The sequence below is a fragment of the Mytilus trossulus genome, chromosome 3 (genome assembly GCF_036588685.1).
Source record: "Mytilus trossulus isolate FHL-02 chromosome 3, PNRI_Mtr1.1.1.hap1, whole genome shotgun sequence".
NCBI classification, from domain to species: domain Eukaryota; kingdom Metazoa; phylum Mollusca; class Bivalvia; order Mytilida; family Mytilidae; genus Mytilus; species Mytilus trossulus.
The window spans coordinates 23,060,010-23,079,025 of record NC_086375.1 but is presented as its reverse complement, the minus strand read 5'-3'; the positions used below and the strand labels follow the sequence as shown (position 1 = coordinate 23,079,025).

At 32.0% G+C, this 19,016-nt stretch overlaps 1 protein-coding gene across 1 annotated transcript in view; it reads left to right on the top strand.

The window, feature by feature from the left end:
- LOC134710617 (endoplasmic reticulum membrane-associated RNA degradation protein-like) overlaps positions 1–19,016 on the top strand; it is a 39,485-nt gene that overhangs the window by 17,782 nt on the left and 2,687 nt on the right. The window contains exons 13-15 of the mRNA XM_063571000.1: positions 2,140–2,221; positions 15,289–15,464; positions 16,637–16,738. Coding sequence (XP_063427070.1) covers positions 2,140–2,221; positions 15,289–15,464; positions 16,637–16,738 — 360 coding nt within the window. The remainder of the gene's footprint in view (positions 1–2,139; positions 2,222–15,288; positions 15,465–16,636; positions 16,739–19,016) is intronic.

Here is a 19,016-nt window from a genome sequence, read left to right as displayed (position 1 = left end):
TAATTTTGAGGAAATTTTGCTGTTTTTGGTTATTATCTTGAATATTATTATAGATAGAGATAAACTGTAAACAGCAATAATGTTCAGCAAAGTAAGATCTACAAATAAGTCAACATGACCAAAATGGTCAGTTGACCCGTTTAGGAGTTATTGCCCTTTATAGTCAATTTTTAACCATTTTTCGTAAATTAAAGTAATCTTTTACAAAAATCTTCTCCTCTGAAACTACTTGGCCAAATTAATCCAAACTTGGCCACAATCATCTTTGGGGTATCTAGTTTAATAAATGTGTGGCGTGACCTGGTCAACCAACCAAGATGGACGCCACCGCTAAAAATAGAACATAGGGGTAAAATGCAGTTTTTGGCTTCTAACTCAAAAACCAAAGCATTTTGAGGAAATCTGACATGGGATAAAAACGTTATCAGGTCAAGAACTATCTGCCCTGAAATTTTCAGATGAATCGGTCAATTGGTTGTTGGGTTGCTGCCCCTGAATTGGTAATTTTGAGGAAATTTTGCTGTTTTTGGTTATTATCTTGAATATTATGATAGATAGAGATAAATTGTAAACAGCAATAATGTTCAGCAAAGTAAGATCTACAAATAAGTCAACATGACCAAAATGGTCAGTTGACCCCTTTAGGAGTTATTGCCCTTTATAGTCAATCTTTAACCATTTTTCATAAATCTAAGTAATCTTTTACAAAATCTCCACTGAAACTACTAGGCCACAATCATCTTTGGGGTATCTAGTTTGAAAAATGTGTCCGATGACCTGGCCATTCAACCAAGATGGCCGCCACGGCTAAAAATAGAACATAGGGTCCTTTGTTTAATATGCACATAGACCAAGGTGAGCGACACAGGCTCTTTAGAGCCTCTAGTTATGGTTCAGTGACCACTTGAAAAAAAAGTTCAGATATTTTGTAATGTTGAATTCTCTCTTGTTATAAGTAATAGGATAATTATATTTAGTATGTGCGTACTTTGCAAGGTCCTAATGCCTGCCAAACAGTTTTCACTTGACCTCGACCTCATTTCATGGATCAGTGAACAAGGTTAAGTTTTGGTGGTCTCAGATACTATAAGTAATAGGGCTAGTATATTCGGTGTATGAAAAGACTGTAAGGTGTACATGTCCAACTGGCAGGTGCCATCTGACCTTGACCTCATTTTCATGATTCAGTGGTTACAGTTACGTTTTTGTGTTTTGGTCTGTTTTTCTCATATTTTATGCAATAGACCTACTATATTTGTTGTATGGAATGATTGCAAGGTGTACATGTCTAGTGGGCAGATGTCATGACATCTGACCTTGACCTTGTTTTCATGGTTGAGTGGTCAAAGTTAAGTTTTTGAGTTTTGGTCTTTTTATCTAATACTATATGCCATAGGTCAACTATATTTGATGTATGGAAATATTTTATGATCTATATGTCAGTCGCACAGGTTTTATTTGACCTCGACCTTATTTTCACAGTTCATTGCTCAGTGTTAAGTTTTTTTGTTTTGGTCTATTTTTCTTAAACTATAAGTAATAGGTCAACTTTATTTGTTGTATGGAAGCATTGTTAGCTGTACATGTCTGCCTGACATTGTTCATCTGACCTTGACCTCATTTTCATGGTTCATTGGTCTTTGTTTAGTTATCTTGGTTAATATTAAGTTTATGTGACAGTTTTCAATAAAGCTTTATACTTAGGACTATCAACATAATATCAATGATTAGTAAAGAAGGCGAGATATTTCAGCGTGTGCACTCTTGTAGAATAAATGTATTTTTTTCTGATGCAAAGACCCTATAAGTGAATCAATATTAATACCAAAATATGCAATCCTTAATGACCTGACAACAGTATCCTAATTAACCATTTCCCTTCTGAATAAGTCTGTTTAAAGGTCTGATAAGCTTTTGAAGTTGTCCCTTCGAAAAGTTGAAAAGGGTCATCATGAGTAGTTAACAGTTATGGAATGTTTGTGTCACAGATATTATCAAGTTGGTGTTTTTTGTACAAGTCTTCATTTAATCTATTCATAAAAAATAACTAACAATTATTTTTGGGTATACAGAATTCATGTAGATTTGCATTTCACTTTTGTTGTTATATAATGTAATTTTCATTTTTTTCTATTTCAGAGTATTTTCACCATTTGCTGATTGCAGTGTATTTATTGGTGAAATGTTAAATATAAAAATACAAACTCTTTTTAGATATACGGTAAGGAAAATGTTTATTTAATTAAGACAAGTCAATTTGACCTTGACATATACTATAGACACTTGTCTATTTTTGTCGAGCCTTCAACTTTTGTCGAAAAAGCGAGACTAAGCGATCCTACATTCCGTCGGCGGCGGCAGCGTCCACAAATATTCACTCTGTTATTAAAGTTTTTGAAATTTAAATAACTTTCTTAAACTATACTGGATTACTTCCAAACGTGGACAGAAGCTTGTTTATGATCATAAGATAGTATCCAGAAGTAAATTTTGTAAAAAATAAAATCCCTTTTTTCCGTATTTTACTTATAAATGGACTTAGTTTTTCTGCGGGGAAACATTACATTCACTCTATGGTTCAAGTTTTTAAAATTTTAATAACTTTCTTAAACTATCCTGGGTTTGTACCAAACTTGGACAGAAGCTTGTTTATGATCAAAAGATAATATACAGAAGTAAATTTTGTGAAAAAATAAATCTGTTTTTTATGTATTTTACTTTAAAATGGACTTAGATTTACTCTGTGGTTAAATTTAAAACAAAATTAATAACTTTCTTATGCTACTTTTAATTTGTAACAAACTTAGACAGAAGCTTGTTTAATCATAAGCTAGAAGGAAATTTTGTTAATATTTTGTACCTGTGTATCTGTATTTTACTTATAAATGGACTTAATTTTTCTTCCAGTTAACATTACATACAGTCTGCAGTTAAAGTTTTTCAACATTTATTAAGTATTAAGTATTAAGTAAAAGTCGAGTGCACCCTAGTGCCAACAGGTATGGTAAATGACTCTTGGTAAAAAATCCCGATAAAATGTAAAAAACACAACTTCAAACACATTTTACCACAGCAGTGTATTAGTTAAACTCTAGGAAAACACTTTAGTGCACGAACTATGAATTTTGTGTCTAAATGAACCTACTTATGGATAATTTTTCTACGAGACCACACCAAAACAACGACAGCCATTAATACGTGGATGAACTTTTATCTAACATTTTGAATTTGGCTTTGAAGACTTTGGTGATGCAAATACGTCTAACAACTGGTCTCTAACTTACTAACTACAAACTGAAAACCAAAATATTTATATTGTACATTTATATATATTTATATATATAGTGATTGTTTCATAACTAAGTAGATGAAGGGAGGCGACTCCGACGAAACATACTCTACAACCCCATTAAACATTAAAAAACGTCAACGCCGAAAATCTTCAAGGCCATCACCGTCGTCGCAAGTTGAGGACAAGAGACAACGTACAAATAGTGAAATAAGTTCCGAGTCGGACACAGTCAGCGAGTCAGAACAATCAGATTGTAATTCTAGAGGAAAAGTCGAAATGAGTAATCCATCAGACTTGCTTCCTAAAGTATCTTTGACTGAAATTGATATAGTTAGGATAGCCGAAACTGTTAAACAGCTACTGAAAGACGATATTGACAAGACCGTCGAGAAACATGTAAAAAACACTAAACTACAAGAAAAAGTTGACGATCTCGAACAGCACAGTAGAAAAGGTCTACTCCGTCTAAGTGGTGTGCCTTTTTCAAGAGGTGAAAATACTACTGAAAAGGTGATTGACATAGTAAAAAGGATAGGAGTGAACATAAAAGTTGATGACATTAGCGTAAGCCATCGTACAGGAAAATTCAAGGAAAATAAAACTCGCCAAATCATTGCAAGGTTCCCAAAGCATGATTTAAAAGTCGAAATTTTAAAATCGGCCAAGAAACTTAGAGAAATACCAGGTCTTCATGATATTTGTATAAACCAAGACTTAACAAAGACGCGAGATGAAATAGCATTCAAAGCTAGAGCGTATGTGCGCAACCATAGACTTAAGGCAACATGGGTGGTTGATGGAAAGATCATGATTATTGGGAACGACAACAAAAAACACGCCGTCACACGTATGTATGATCTGAATGACTATGTTTACCAATCCGATAACTATACTGAAATAAACGAGATTGAAGACAACCAAGAAACAGAAATGCAGTACGCGTCAAATGGTCATGACAGGGTCAGCGAACAACCAGCTAGTGACGATCCTGTTCAACTTTATACGAGTGCTCTTGGTACTAATAAATGATCAACCAATTAAAAACGATGTAAAAATATCACATTTACAATTTTCCTATACAGCGAAAATTTTAGATCAATCAAGCGTACACCTGTACTCATTTGACTATTATTACTTATGAAAATGTATACATATTGTTACTTTGATACATGTAAAAAAAAAATTGCCAAAAATAGTTATGTCCAACTACACGTAATTCAAAGTGTCATTGTATTCTACCCCTTATATCGAAATAAGTTGTATTCCCGTTTCCCTTTGGCTTTTTACTTAATTCCCCCCCCCCCTTTTTTTTCCTCTGGTTATGTTGATGGGTTTTCAGTTGTTGGTGGGTTTTTTTGTGTTTTTTTTTTTTTTTGTGTTTGTTTTATTTTCTTGCATTGTTTGAGGTTTTTTTTGTTTTGTTGAATTAGTTAAAAAGATCAAATTCACTCAAAAAGCCTTTATTCATTGCTTATTAGTAGTCAACTAAAGCACCAAAAACAAACAAAAATGTTATTCTAATATATCTTCTTGATATACGAATCTTGATGTCCAAACAGAGTTAATACTATTTATTTTCTTTTAACAGTACAACTATTTTTGGCACTGTTGTGGTAAAATCCTGTTTTTTTTTCTGTTACATGTTCCTCTCCCTTTTCACTTTGTATACATTTTACTTTTTCCTATTTACTTTTTTTTATCAGTCATCCACGTCCTACTATTCCTATCAGCTGTCGTCAGTCACTGTTGCCTCCAACACACGATCCGATTATAACCATTATTATACTATGAGCACACTAAGCCCCCACGCGTGTCCTATAATACACAAAGTATCTACTATAATAATACCGTTATGTCAAACGTTGACCTAATTACATATAGGGCACGCGTTGGGTCAAATTACTCGCGGTCTACTCGATTGCCTAAGCATCTACGCCTAACTATAGATCAACTTGTGTTATTACTGATCATAACAAAGTACAAATCTTTTGGTGTACATTTATATGTCCTATGTCGAATAATATGTAACATTGAAATAACAACGTTATTTTATGCTTTACTTAATGTTAGATTAAACTATTACTCAAAACAAAAACATAAACTTGATGATTTTAAGAATATGAATTTGAGTGTATTGTCGTCGTTGGTGATTTTACTGACCATCTTTATTATTGCCACGTGTTTATGGTTGTTTTATCTCATGTATAGAGCTGGTGATATAGAAAAAAATCCCGGTCCAATCTCTAATTCTACAAGTAGTCCAAGTATCTGTTCAACACATTCCGACTCCTGGCTCACTGGTAGTCAGTTCCTAACTTTTACATGTTTAAATACACAAAGTTTCCTAGCGAAACGAGACTTAATTGAAGCTGAGCTTAGCGACAGAGATGTTTTGTTATTTACCGAAACCTGGTTTAATACACACACTGATGACAGCAATATCAAATTGGAATCTTTTAAAAAACCATACAGAAATGATAGAAATCATAAAGCAGGAGGGGGTGTGGCTATTTATGTGAAAGAAAATATTTTTAGTGAAGAAAAACCTGAATTTAAAATAAACGGATTGGAATGTGTTTGGGTCAAAATACATGTTAAAGGAACAAATATATTATTTGGGAATTTTTATAGACCGCCAGATTCAGATAACCAAACGTGGGAAAAAATAAACTATTCAATAGATCTTGCCATAAATTCGAATGCAGATAACATTATAATTTGCGGTGATTTTAATGATGACCAACTTACAGATGGGTGCACTCCTAACCTGTACAGCAAGTTAACTTGATAACCAGTCATTTGGACTGGTCAAAGTTAACCTGTGACCGAATATAGGACTGCTCTGACCAGTCCTAGGACCAAAATCTAGTTAACTTGAAAAGCGGACTTGGTCCTAGGACTGTTTTTATGTCTGCCAAAAAGTTAACTTGGAAACAGGTCCGCTATTGATATAAGTTAACTTCGAACCAGTCCTGTCATAAGTTAACATAAGTTAACTTCGGAACCGGTCCTGTCATAAAGTTAACATAAGTTAACTTGGAAACCGGTCCTGCCACAAAGTTAACTTCTGCTTGGACAAATCCGATCAAAACCAGACCTGTTCCCAAGTTAACTTTTGACTGGTCTGCTCAACACTAAGTTAACTTGTAACCAGGACCGCTCTTCGTTGATTTAAAAAAAAAATAATATCTTTGTTTCGTAGTATAAACATCGAAAATAAAGTAATTTGAAAATTAATACTTCCGTTTTATGAACAGGATTAAATACAAATATTTGAAAATAAGTACGCACAGAACGTAACACAAATTTATCTGTGATCTGACAATTTATCTATTATATAAACGATCTCGGTTACAATGATAACAGGCACTGAATATATATATATTCCGAGATCAAATTCAATCATATTATGTATATTTTTGAAAAGAAGTATATTTGATGTTAGGTGTATACGTCCTTGTTAGTTATACATCCTTGAACTATGCATCCACATTCAGCAATAGTTTAATTCATTTAAATATTGACTACAAATTTTTGTTCGTCTAAATTAAGGGTGCCAGCATGTCCTCTTTTTACTCAAAATACTGATACGTAACAAAATTTCAGTAGTTTTGATGCCTCCAGTTGACTTGTACAACAAACTTATTTGACCGCATCCATCAAAACTGACCATATATGCACTTTAATTTGTAAATCTATATACCCGCATAGTAAATCAGCCATATTTTTTATGTCAGGATTCAATGTATAATACAATCATGACAATGGACAGCAAAATTGCATTACAATAACAAAAAATTTTGGTTCGCATAAATTTAGGATACCAGCATGTCCTCATTTTATTTAAAATATTGATACGTAACAAAATTTCAGTAGTTTTGATACCTCCAGCTGACTTGTACAACAAAATTATTTGACTGCATTACCAAAACTGACCATATGTGCACTTTAATTTGTATTATGACTTTTGTGAACTTTAAATTGTAAATCTATATACCTGCATAGTAAATCAGCCATATTTTTTTATGTCAGGATTCAATGTATAATACAATCATGACAATGGACAGCAAAATTGCAATACAATAACAGAAAATTTTTGTTCGCATAAATTTAGGATACCAGCATGTCCTCATTTTATTCAAAATATTGATACGTAACAAAATTTCAGTAGTTTTGATGCCTCCAGCTGACTTGTACAACAAAATTATTTGACCACATTACCAAAACTGACCATATGTGAACTTTAAATTGTAAATCTATATACCAGCATAGTAAATCAGCCTTATTTTTAATGTCAGGATTCAATGTCTAATACAATCATGACAATGGACAGCAATATTGCAATATAATAACAACAAATTTTTGTTCGCCTTAATAAAGGGTGCCAGCATGTCCTCTTTTTACTTAAAATACTGATACGTAACAAAATTTCAGTAGTTTGATGCCTCCAGTTGACTTGTACAACAAAATATTTGACCGCATCCACCAAAACTGACCATATATGCACTTTAATTTGTAAATCTATATACCTGCATAGTAAATCAGCCATATTTTTTTATGTCAGGATTCAATGTATAATACAATCATGACAATTGACAGCAAAATTGCAATACAATAACAAAAAATTTTGGTTCGCATAAATTTAGGATACCAGCATGTCCTCATTTTATTCAAAATATTGATACGTAACAAAATTTCAGTAGTTTTGATACCTCCAGTCGACTTGTACAATAACATTATTTGACCACATTACCAAAACTGACCATATGTGAACTTTAAATTGTAAATCTATATACCAGCATAGTAAATAAGCCTTATTTTTAATGTCAGGATTCAATGTATAAAACAATCATGACAATGGACAGCAATATTGCAATATAATAACAACAAATTTTTGTTCGCCTAAATTAAGGGTGCCAGCATGTCCTTTTTTTACTTAAAATACTGATACGTAACAAAATTTCAGTAGTTTTGATGCCTCCAGTTGACTTGTACAACAGAATTATTTGACCGCATCCACCAAAACAGACCATATATGCACTTTAATTTGTAAATCTATATACCTGCATAGTAAATCAGCCATATTTTTTATGTCAGGATTCAATGTATAATACAATCATGACAATGGACAGCAATATTGCAATATAATAACAACAAATTTTTGTTCACATAAATTTAGGATACCAGCATGTCCTCATTTTATTCAAAATATTGATACGTAACAAAATTTCAGTAGTTTTGATACCTCCAGCTGACCTGTACAACAAAATTGTTTGACAGCATCCACCAAAACTGACCATATGTGCACTTTAATTTGTAAATCTATATACCTGCATAGTAAATCAGCCATATTTTTTTATGTCAGGATTCAATGTATAATACAATCATGACAATGGACAGCAAAATTGCAATACAATAACAAAAAATTTTTGTTCGCATAAATTTAGGATACCAGCATGTCCTCATTTTATTCAAAATATTGATACGTAACAAAATTTCAGTAGTTTTGATACCTCCAGCTGACTTGTACAACAAAATTATTTGACCACATTACCAAAACTAACCATATGTGAACTTTAAATTGTAAATCTATATACCAGCATAGTAAATCAGCCTTATTTTTAATGTCAGGATTCAATGTCTAATACAATCATGACAATGGACAGCAATATTGCAATATAATAACAACAAATTTTTGTTCGCCTAAATTAAGGGTGCCAGCATGTCCTCGTTTTACTTAAAATACTGATACTTTACAAAATTTCAGTAGTTTTGATGCCTCCAGTTGACTTGTACAACAGAATTATTTGACCGCGTCCACCAAAACAGACCATATAATTATGCACTTTAATTTGTAAATCTATATACCTGCATAGTAAATCAGCCATATTTTTTATGTCAGGATTCAATGTATAATACAATCATGACAATGGACAGCAATATTGCAATATAATAACAACAAATTTTTGTTCGCATAAATTTAGGATACCAGCATGTCCTCATTTTATTCAAAATATTGATACGTAACAAAATTTCAGTAGTTTTGATGCCTCCAGTTGACTTGTACAACAAAATTATTTGACCGCATCCACCAAAACTGACCATATATGCACTTTAATTTGTAAATCTATATACCCGCATAGTAAATCAGCCATGTTTTTTATGTCAGGATTCAATGTATAATACAATCATGACAATGGACAGCAATATTGCAATATAATAACAACGAATTTTTGTTCGCATAAATTTAGGATACCAGCATGTCCTCATTTTATTCAAAATATTGATACGTAACAAAATTTCAGTAGTTTTGATACCTCCTGCTGACTTGTACAACAAAATTATTTGACCGCATCCACCAAAACTCAGACCATACGTGCACTTTAATTTGAAAATCTTTATACCCGGACAGTTAATCAGTCTTTTTTTTTAAGTCAGGATTTAATGTATAATACAATCATGACAATGGACAGCAATATTGCAATAGAATGACAACAAATTTTTGTTTGCATAAATTTTGGATACCAGCATGTCCTAATTTTATTCAAAATATTGATACGTAACAAAATTTCAGTAGTTTTGATACCTCCAGCTGACTTGTACAACAAAATTATTTGACCGCATTACCAAAACTGACAATATGTGTACTTTAATTTGTAAATCTATATACCCGCATAGTATTAATCAGCCATATTTTTTATGTCAGGAATCAATGTATAATATAATCATGACAATGGACAGCAATATTGCAATTTAATAACAACAAATTTTTGTTCGCATAAATTTAGGATACCAGTGTGTCCTCCTTTTATTCAAAATATTGATACGTAACAAAATTTCAGTAGTTTTAATACCTCATGCTGACTTGGAAAACAAAACTATTTGACCAAAACTGATCATATGTGCACTTTTATTTGCAAATCTATATACCTGCATACCATTGTACCGAGCGCCTTAATGTCTTTTCCTGGCACTCCTTTTCACATTTTAGTAATACCGTAAATGTACACGTAATCAATAATATTAGAAAACTATTAATGCAAAAAATATTATGAATAAATTGAGAATTTCAGAATTTCATCTCTTTATTCACAATAACAGTCACATCATATATATAGGATTTCATTACGGTGTACGTGTAAAACAAAACTATTATGCCACATCATCAAAGTACCAACACTGACATGTCTGAATTCATTTGTACTATTTACAATGATTTAATAAAAAAAAAGTATACGGGGTTCTCTTCTTGGAATCTATTATGTCGGTTGATTAATTTTGTTTATAGTTAAACGTCAAGTGGCAACTATTTCATTAAAGTGCGCATTGAGTATAATTGTAGGACGTCCCATATAAATATCGGCAATGACAAATCTTTCGATAAATCTGACGAATTTGACGAGATTGTTGATAGTTTTACCACACCGTATGCTTACGGACACTGTACAATTTCTGTTAGAATATTCTGCGGGAAATAGAATAGTAAATCCAATGCAAACAAGTTGAATATCAATGAAATATCCATGCAAGTATAAATTTATGCATAAAGTAAAATTTAGGAAGGGACAGGTAAGCAACGGGGAACGAAGTAACGTAGACAATGTTGCCGATATCCCGTGATATAAGAATATTGTTCCGATGCGTTGGATAACCTTTCTATCCGCCTTCTTATAAAAAAAACCTCTGTGTGATCGTATAGCCATTTTTTATTTATATAAGAATACATGTATATCAAATAAAAGAGAGCATTTGTATAATATCTATTAGAGTCTAGCGAGTAAATAATAAATGATATCTGTGGAAAAACAATGCGAATGTTGAATTGTTTACATATTTTATTGAAAGCTCAAGTCTGATATGAAAACTCTTATAACGATAATCTGTCATAAGCAGACCTGTCCTCAGGTCTGGTCAATAGCAGACTTGTCCACAGGTCTGGTCAAAAGCAGACCTGTCCTCAGGTCTGGTCAGGAGCAGACCTGTCCACAGGTCTGGTCTGAGGCAGACCTGTCCTCAGGACTGGTCAAAAGCAGACTTGTCCACAGGTCTGGTCTGGGCAGACCTGTCCTCAGGACTGGTCAAAAGCAAACTTGTCCACAGGTCTGGTCTGGAGCAGACTTGTCGATAGGTCTGCAGCAGTCCTAAAAAAGCAGACCGTAGGTCTGGTCCACCAACGACGAAGTTAACTTGCTTGACTGCTTAAAAATTCTCAAGTTAACTTAGAAAGCAGTCAACAAGTTAACTATAAGTTAACTTTTGTCAAGGTTAGGACCGCACCCATCTGTAATCATAGCAAACAAAATCTTAGAGAAATTTGCAACCAAAATAGCTTATATCAAATAATTACTGATGCTACATATTTTTGCGAAAAGTCAGTGTCGCTACTTGATCTCATTATGGTAAATGATCCGGATGTAATACTGTACTCAGAAGTTGGTGAAAACATCCTCGAAAATTCTGTACGTTATCATTGCCCTATAAGTGCAGTAATAAATATCGAAAAACAATAATTAACCAAATCCTTTAAAAGACAAATTTGGCAATACCACTTAGGCGATTATGACTTGTTTAAAAACGAACTCCTTAAAATTAACTGGGATTCTCTAATTGATAATCACAACATTAATACCGCGGCAGTAAATGTTACGGAAAAAATTCTCGAAGCGGCGGCAAAATCAATCCCGAATAAAATGGTTCAGGTTAGGAAAAATGATCCACCTTGGATGAATTCGAATATAAGAAAAATGATTCGGAAGCGTAAAAGATTAAATAAAAAGGCAAAAATAACAAACGATGAAATTGATTGGTCAAATTTTCGACATATAAGAAATAAATGCATAAACTATGTTCGATCAAGTAAAAAAAAATTCTTAGAAAAGCAAATAAGTAAAGTTGATAGTATTCACACATTAAGCACTAAACAATGGTGGAAAACCATAAAAAATTTGATCGGACTACCAAACAAAAAATCAGCATATCCAACTTTAATTTTCAATAACCAATATATAGAAAGTGATTACGACAAGGCTACATATTTTAACGATTATTTCTGCGCTCAGTCTTCTGTTGATGATTCACATAATGTATTACCAATATTAGAAAATGATGAAATTAATAAACTAGAGGAACTGGTTATTAGTGAGCAGGATGTTGAAGATGTACTTTTGAATCTTGATATTTCAAAAGCTACAGGGCCTGATTCAATCAGTCCAAGACTCCTGAGGGCGGCAGCAACTGTCTTGAAGTATCCATTTACAAAACTTTTTAATCTATCCCTCTTAACAGGGAGGTTTCCAGATGTGTGGAAACTAGCAAATGTTATACCTGTTTATAAAAACAAAGGTGGCCCAGAATTTTTACTTAATTATAGACCTATATCTTTGCTGTCAAACATTGGTAAGACAATGGAGAGATGCATTTTTAAATACCTTTTTAACTTTATTATTACAAATTCTTTATTAACAAAATTCCAGTCTGGTTTCATCCCTGGTGATTCGACAGTAAACCAACTACTATGTATTATTAACGATTTTGGTAAAGCATTAGATGAAGGGAAAGAGGTCAGGGTAATTTTCTGCGACATTAGTCGAGCTTTCGACCGAGTTTGGCATAAAGGCTTACTATATAAGCTTAGAAAAATAGGAATTAATGGTAACTTGTTACTTTGGTTTGAAAGCTATTTAAACTCAAGAAGGCAACAGGTTGTCATTGGTGGAGAAACGTCCAATAACGAACATGTCTCAGCTGGGGTACCCCAAGGGTCTATCTTGGGTCCTATTTTATTTCTCATTTATATAAATGACATAGTCAATGACATCGAATGTGATATAAAACTTTTTGCTGATGACACCTCAATTTATATAGTGGTTGATAACGAATATGAAGCGGCAGAAAAGCTAAATAAAGATATTGAGAAAATACATAATTGGTCTAAGCAATGGCTTGTCAATTTCAACCCTAACAAAACAGAAATAATGACCATTTCAAAAAGGCATCATAAACCCCACCACCCGCCAGTGTATATGAATAATAATATCATAAAAGAAGTTGAGTCGCATAAGCATTTAGGGGTAATTATAAATGAAGATGGAAGCTGGAACAATCATGTAAAAATGATTATTGATAAGGCTATTCCTAGATTAGCATTATTTCGAAAGTTAAAGTTTAAACTTAAAAGGAAACATTTAGAAACTATTTATTTATCTTTCATACGCCCAGTCTTAGAATATGGGGACATTGTCTGGGATAACATACCTAATTATTTAAAAACATCTCTGGAAAACTTACAACTAGAAGCAGCAAGAATCGTTACAGGTGGTACTAAGGTAACATCGAGACAGTTGCTGTACGATGAAACCGGTTGGGAAACTCTCCAGTCTCGGCGTGATAAACATAAGTTATTAAAATTTCATCAAATGTTTCACGGAGATTGTCCTGATTATCTTTCTGTTTTAGTTCCAAATCAGAGACTAGATCTACACGACCACAGGACTAGGGGGTCTTCAAATTTACAAACTGTATTATGCAGAACAAGCTATTATCAAAAGTCATTTCTACCAGTCGTAGTAAACCTTTGGAACAATATTCCTGACGACATTCGTCTAAACCAATCAAAATCGGGTTTTAAAACTTATCTTTCTCAAAATATTAATAAAATACCATTATATTTTCACTTCGGCTGTAAAAGAGAACAGATATGCTTAGCAAGACTAAGGCTTCAGAGTAGTGTTCTAAGGGACCATCTATTTAAAAAAAATCTAATCGAGAACTCACTGTGTTCCTGTGGTCGAGTAGAAACTACCTCTCATTATTTCTTCAAATGTCCAAAATATAATGAAATTCCAAGGGATACTATCGGGACGATCTCTTGTTCTAATCTTAAGATTATTTTATATGGGGATAGTCTAAAAGCTGACGAGGACAATATACAAATATTTCATAAAGTTTCTGAATACATTAATAAAACAAAACGTTTTGAAAGTTAATCTAGTATATGTATATATATATTATATATTTAGACTTTTTTTTAAATATGATGTAAAATCGAGTGGATGACCCGGTGTAGATGATTGTGGTCGGACGTGTGTGTTGGTTCCAGTGACTGTCTAGAAAAGTAAATAAGAGTTGACTGTTTCTTGTTTTTTTATTTTTTTATTTTTTTTTTCTCACTTTTTATTTTTTTCCTTTATTTTATTTGTTGTATTTTTTTATTTTTTGTGTGTGTGTGTTTATTTATTCAATGTATCATATGCTACCATAAAATGAATATACTGTTGGCACGTAATATTGTATGTTAAATAGATGTTTTTTGTTTTTTTTAGGGAGACGGATTTATAAAAGTTTTTCCAAACTTGTTTCCGAATCCCATATTTGTACTTTATGTAACATTGTAATATTTGTCTTGAAATTGTTTATTAATAAATATTGTTTAAACTAACATTTATTAGATTCATAAACTATCCTGGATTTTTACTAAACTTGGACAGAAGCTTCTTACGATCAAAAGATAGCATCAGGAGGAATATTTTTATTGATTTTTTTCCTCATTTTGTTGAGCCTGTGATTTTCAGCAAAATTAGGAGAGACACTGGGTTCCGCGATACCCTTACAAATTTTTGAACTAGTTGTTGACTTAACTTTTTTCCTTTCTATCCCACATATCTGGTAAACATATGCAATGTATACAGTTTATATGGCAGAAACAAATTTTTGACCAATATAATTTTTTTAATGACGGCATTTTCATTGAAAACGAAATGAATAAATATAAGAAATTTTTTTTCATTTTAAAACTTTGTTTTTGCCATCCCTTACAGTTTGGGAACATCTAACTTTTTGTTTTTTTCTATTTTGTGAAAACAGAAAAAAAAAATCCTTTTCATTTCAGACAAAAAGTGATTGTTTTGCAAACATTATTGGTTTAATTGGCACAAAATTTACACCAGAACTACAATTGCTATATTGGAGATTAACATGTACTACTTTTCTTCTTACAGGATTCAGGTTCTGGGAATCAAGATGGTGAAATTATAAATTTATTATTGAGAATTGTGACAGAATGTGAAACTGTGATTACTCAAGTGTTTACAGCACTTCAAACACGTCAGGAACAATTAAAAAATAAAACATTACGTTCACGGCAGAGAAACAATCTACAATCGTTGATTAAATGGTAGGTATAGTTATCTTATTGTCCGTATTAGCTGAAGCATGACAAATTAGCATCATGATTTGCATTGCAAATTTCAAGCATTAGATATTCATACTTTCCAATTCAAATAATTGTTGTACTCCAATGATTTTCTATTGTTTTATTTTTTTTATTTTAAAAATCAATAAAAATGTAGTGGCCTATGAAACCTTAAAAGTTGAAAGTGCCATTTAATTCAGAAACCATCAAAGAGTATTTGAATAGAAACTTTTCAACCTTACGAAAGGAAAATATTTGTTATTGAATTAAAAAATCATCAAGAACTTATTTGAATAGAAAAAAACTTTTGATTTTGCTATGGAAAACTAAACATATTCCAGTTTTTAGATTAACTTTGGAATTTTTGATTCATGTTTGATGTTTTATTTCAAAATGTCTTGTGACTGAGATATTTAAACTACAAAATCAGATAATAAATTAAGTGATTCTATAGTAATTTGTTTAATTTTAAAAATAATTGGATTTTTTTTGTTAATGTTTTAACTTTTACTTCCAGTTGTTTTATAATTCACCAGAGTTTTTAATGTTTTAACTTTTACTTCCAGTTGTTTTATAATTCACCAGAGTTTTTAATGTTTTAACTTCTACTTCCAGTTGTTTTATAATTCACCAGAGTTTTTAATGTTTTAACTTTTACTTCCAGTTGTTTTATAATTCACCAGAGTTTTTAATGTTTTAACTTATTCTTTCAGTTGTTTTATAATTCACCAGAGTTTTTAATGTTTTAACTTATTCTTTCAGTTGTTTTATTATTCACCAGAGTTTTTAATGTTTTAACTTTTACTTCCAGTTGTTTTATAATTCACCAGAGTTTATAATGTTTTAACTTTTACTTCCAGTTGTTTTATAATTCATCAGAGTTTTTAATGTTTTAACTTATTCTTTCAGTTGTTTTATTATTCACCAGAGTTTTTAATGTTTTAACTTTTACTTCCAGTTGTTTTATAATTCACCAGAGTTTTTAATGTTTTAACTTTTACTTCCAGTTGTTTTATAATTCACCAGAGTTTTTAATGTTTTAACTTTTACTTCCAGTTGTTTTATAATTCACCAGAGTTTTTAATGTTTTAACTTTTACTTCCAGTTGTTTTATAATTCACCAGAACTTATAATGTTTACACTTTTTCTTCCAGTTGTTTTATAATTCACCAGAGTTTACATTTGATTGTATGGTTCACCACATGTGACCTGGTTACAATAGAAACAAAGAAATTTGAAGAAAAAATCCATATAAAGTAAGTTACATGCATATTCAAAATAACTATAGTTACAATTAAAGTCAGTAATCAGGTAATGAATTAACCACTTTGCTTCTTTAAAGGGGCACTAGCTACGAGATATATAAAAAATCGAAAGTAAGTTTTTTGTTTGTTCAATCAATAATGAAAGTGGAATAGTGAAATAATAATTCGCTTTCGGCATCCAAAATGGTTCAATTTTGTCAAATTAAGGGAAGAAGCATTGAAAATTACTTATTCACTTGCAAGTGAAACAATCGACCTCATTAAATCCGTATTCATGTGAACTTCAATTTAACCCCTAGCTAGAGATTGACAACACATGCATTGCACGTGAACTAGTTATTTAACGAAAAAGAATGTCAGCAATGAAATGAAAGTACTTTAAATCAATTGATTACTGATTCGATCCATATAAAATCATTTTTATACGGCATAAAAACAATGAGAAGCATATTTTTTTATTCTATAAAATCAAATCAAACAGACCTATAAAAATCAAATTGCACTATTCATATCTTTGTTTATGTTTACATCGCTTATATGATCTTATATGGCCATCTGCGGTCAAATCGATAGTTAATTAGATGGCGTCTGGACTGATATACACACGAAACGAAACTACATATTCTCTACCCCATGCTCTGTAAACTGTTTATTTTAGACTTTTTGTACTTTTGATAAATGTTTTACATTGTTATCAATCAAATATGAGAATTTGAGTCAAATAGGTGACCATGGATTTGACAGCTAGTGCTCCTTTAAACTGGTCAGTTTAATGTAATGCTTATTGCACGACTCCTTTACAAGATACATAAGTACTGTGGATTCATTTATTTTTATTGATGCTGGAAAATTGTAGTTTTGTAGATATTTGATTTCATGGATTACCAAATTCTGCATACAAACCTATATCAAAACACAACATTGGTTGTTGAATATTTGAATTTGTGATTTTCCTATTTCTACAAAATACATTAAAATTGGTATCCCAGTAATGAGTACAGTATATTGCCAGGGAAGTATTGAAATTAAAGATGTAGTTTTTAATATTTACTTGTCATGTAGACCAAATGGCAAACTGTGATTATTTAAGGACTAACAACAATAATTCAGGCCCCCCTGTAATCAATCACTCCTTCTTGAGAAGCCTCAACTTTAAATTACGCTAAAATCACATCATAAATCCTGTCCTAAATTCAGTCCCTTCTGGTTTAGAGGGCCGATCAGCTGACATCTCAATTAACTAGAGATAGGTAACTCCTGCGCTAATTTGGATTGATCGAACATCAATTTATCGTTGACGATGGCTTTAAATTTTAATGAAGCCATCGTAGATCAGTTGAAAATAACAATTAAATTATTCAGGTTAATATGTTTGACATTACCTGATGCACATAAACTACTTTCATAGTATATAAATTATTAAAATGTGCATACCTAGGAGCCTCTCTTTTTAGTTTTGAATCCCAATCAAATCAATAATATACATAACAGTTTGGACTTTGTGCTTATTTCGCCCTTTATTTGTAGATATTCTAGTTTTTAGTGTGTTCTGATGTTTTCAACGTCATTCATTCTATCTAGGCTATACTGGAAGTTCTTCGTGTTTCTAACTTGTAACCAGGTATGCACAGGCACATAGCTCCCTTTAAGTCAACATGTAGTTTCATGCACATCGTCATCTTGTGAACAAAATCAGGGCTAAAAAAGACTACATGATAATGGAACTACCGCTTGATAGCATCAGAAAATCAATTCTTTGCTCAGTATCTGCTTCCTCGTGTTGTAAAAAATATAACCAACAAAAAATAGCAACATTGTATGAAACATACAAGACTGACCCAGCATGTAATTTGGACAAATTCAATCTGGAGGTTGATCATGTATAACACCTGGCAATCAGATGCCAACTTTGCTGTGTGAGACACTCAATGCAGCAAGCCCAGTGCTTATAACATGTACCACACAATACAAATCAAGTTTTAATTTTGGTGGCATCACTTTTACCGTTGTTAGAGTTATTTTTTATGCCCCACCTACGATAGTAGAGGGGCATTATGTTCTCTGGTCTGTGCCTCCATTCGTCTGTCTGTGTGTCCGTGTGTCCTTTCGCTTCAGGCTAAAGTTTTTGGTCAAAGTAGTTTTTAAAGAAGTTGATGTCCAATCAACTTGAAACTTAGTACACATGTTCCCCATGATATGATCTTTCTAATTTTAATGCCAAATTATAGTTTTGACCCCAATTTTATGGTCCACTGAACACAGAAAATGA